Genomic DNA, 2,833 nt, shown 5'->3' with positions numbered 1-2,833 from the left:
CACCACCAAGTAGGCGCAAAAAATGGCAGAAATGGAGAAAGAAGGGAGACCTCCCGAAAATAAAAGGAGCAGGAAGCCGGCTCACCCAGTGAAGCGGGAGATCAACGAGGAGATGAAGGTAGGTGCCTGTGATGGAGAAGGGAGCGGGGGTACCCCCCGCCCCCCCCGCTTCCGTGCGTGGAAATGAAATAAGAAAGGATCTCTTGTCATTTTTTTTTTTTTTTGTAGGATGCACTGAATGTGTCTCAACTCCGCCTCCTGGGCTGAAAACAGAGACGAATTCACAGGCTGCAAATCCTGTTCATTGACCAGCTTTGATTTATTTATTTTTTTAAAATAACTCTCCTTCGTTGGGCTTTTAAGCTCCTTGGTGCCAGTGATGAGGCTTTCTTTGTTTTTTTTTTTTTTTTTTTCTTTCTATAGACACCCCCTCAGGTAGCTGGGAAGCCCTAAAGTTGAGGCAGGAAAGGGATCTCTTTTAAACGCTGTATTCCTCTCCTTTTTCAGCAGCCAGCTGCAACTGTGTAATTAAATTGTCAAAGTGAAATGTTGCGGGTCTGAGCTGCGCATCATTCTGGCACTTGGGCGCGGAGATTCATTTTCTCTCGCTCTCCCTCCCGCCTCCGCTGCTCGCCGTGCTCCGCGGCGCAGGTCGCCACGGCGGCCGCGGTGTTGCGGAGAGGTGGCTCCCCGAGGGCTGCTTCCCATGGAAGCGCATTCGCCCTGCTGTCCTGCCTGATGGGAGCCCGTGTCCGTCCAGCTGTGCTCTGGAGGTAGCGCTTGAGGCGGCCGCTCCAGATGTTAGGATGGCTGCGATGGCACAACCTTATTTTGGGACTTCTTTTGTCACTGGGTCGCTGCTACAGGCTTGACCGGTCCTATTTTTTGCGCCTGTTTTCCACGTCTATTCCATGTCTGTTTGTTTCATGCCTCTAATTCCCCAAAGTTGGGAACTACATATTGTGAGACTTCAGCTGAACTTGTTCTTGTTGCTTAATGTGCAGATAAAGTGACTAAAATGGCACGGTGTGCTTGTGAGATGAAGCTGCTGACGTTTAATTTGAATATGTCATTTATTAAAAGGCTGATTGTAAGCGGAGGGCTGCCTGGATAATGTCACACATTCACATAGTATGCATGCTACGTACGCGAGTATATAAATATGCCCGATGCTTAGTGAAAACATCTTTGCTTTCCGGAGCATTGATCTCCCCATGTAAAATTAAATGGGAATGCAGAATCCTCTCCCCTCTTCTGCACCCCACTAATATCGGTTAGGTGCCCTTTCCTGCCTACGGCAGGCATTCTTGCTCCTGCTGCCTGCGTAAGGAGTGTGTACACAGTTCTGTGTGCAGATCGACTGGAAACGTGGACAAGAGTGGATTTGGGGTAACGGACACAATAACGTGTTGGTGCACCTCTTTGCAATGAGACTGTACTAGTTTCGAGTCCCGAGGAGTGGTATGACTCTTTGGGAGATACATGACACATCCTGTTTTCAGAGAGGACTCTGTGCAGGCACCGGAGATTAAGAGTCATTGCTTGCTGTAATCCCACATAGTTTTGAGGACTGCAGAGGTCTGTCGTATAGGGCATTGGCCCCTTACAGCATCGCCTAATGCGATCTACATGGATTGCAGCTTTTAAGTTTCATAGGTTCTAGAATTACAAATTAGCTAATTTTAATCAAAACATGTGAAATGTTATCCTGGCTGGATATAAAGGCTGACTGTGCTGGATCCTCTGGGTTTGTTTTGTTTACTTTGGCTGCAGGCACACTCAGCGGTTTGGGAGATAGTTGTTCTTCTACAGTATAACAGATGTTTGTCTGAAAGGGTGAGGAAGAAACAAAAACAACATTGTGTGAAGGAGAAAAATTACACAATTTTAAACTAATGCTTTGGTATTAAGCACTGGTGTTAACCTTCTTGTAGAGAGTTTCTCTTTTTTAGTCATGGGTAGCTGCTTAAGTTTAGAAACCTAATGATTTTGGCTGACTTAGAAATTTAAGGCGAGTAAAAACGGCGTTTTGAACCGATGTGATTTCTGGTTGAGAGTGATAGGTGATGGCAGAACCTTTTGCAGAACAGAGGCCACCTTTGCATGTAAACTGTGCTATATATGCTATGCAGTTTTAATAGGACAGTTGGCTGCTATCGTGCAAGAAGGGGAAAGCAAGGGGGGAGGAAAAAAAAAACCAAGTGGCTTGAATTTTTGACTTGTTGAGAAAGTTAAAATCCTGTGGCGATCATTTACTCTTTTTCTTTACTGGCCAATTAAGACATCTAATTGTTCTCCATAAACCCCAGGAATACAATATTGTAACAAATTGGTTACACTGTGCAAAATGTTTGTGGTGAAATGGCAGAGGGAGTACAATGTGCCCTTGTGTAGGTTCATATCTGTAATGTTCAAACAGGCTGACTGTTTCCCTTCATCTGAACTGCTTTCATCTGGACCAGTGTAAAATAAGCTCTGGTAAGTAATCACGGCAGAGCAGAAAGAAAGGAATGTATACAGCAATAGACAGCCTAAGCTGTAAAAACTGTAACCTGAGTATCAGCGGCAGATCAGATATCAAGGCTTTAAGGTAGGGGAAATGAAAGAGATGAAGGGAAGGAAAAGACGAGAGGGAATGGAAAAGTCAGCTTGGAAAGCGAAGAAGTAGGAGGGCCCCCTCAGGGAAATTTGGCTCAGGGATTAGGGAATTTTATCATGGTGTACAGTGACCTACTCAGGTTTCAGCCCACGTTGGATCAAATTGCCTCCCTTTGGTTGCAGAAAGAAAAAGGGCTGGTGTATATGTGATTTTTTTTCCCTTTCCCCCTCCATG

At 45.4% G+C, this 2,833-nt stretch overlaps 1 protein-coding gene across 1 annotated transcript in view; it reads left to right on the top strand.

The window, feature by feature from the left end:
- Positions 1–4: 4 nt before the first annotated feature.
- Positions 5–2,833, top strand: part of SOBP (sine oculis binding protein homolog (Drosophila)) — a 101,711-nt gene continuing 98,882 nt past the window's right edge. Inside the window, exon 1 of the mRNA XM_008938508.1 lies at positions 5–118. Coding sequence (XP_008936756.1) covers positions 23–118 — 96 coding nt within the window. The 5' untranslated portion in view covers positions 5–22. The remainder of the gene's footprint in view (positions 119–2,833) is intronic.

The sequence above is a fragment of the Merops nubicus genome, unplaced genomic scaffold (assembly GCF_000691845.1).
Source record: "Merops nubicus isolate BGI_N331 unplaced genomic scaffold, ASM69184v1 scaffold19514, whole genome shotgun sequence".
Lineage (NCBI taxonomy): Eukaryota > Metazoa > Chordata > Aves > Coraciiformes > Meropidae > Merops > Merops nubicus.
The sequence above is the reverse complement of the archived record's forward strand: the minus strand, read 5'-3'. Positions and strand labels throughout refer to the sequence as shown.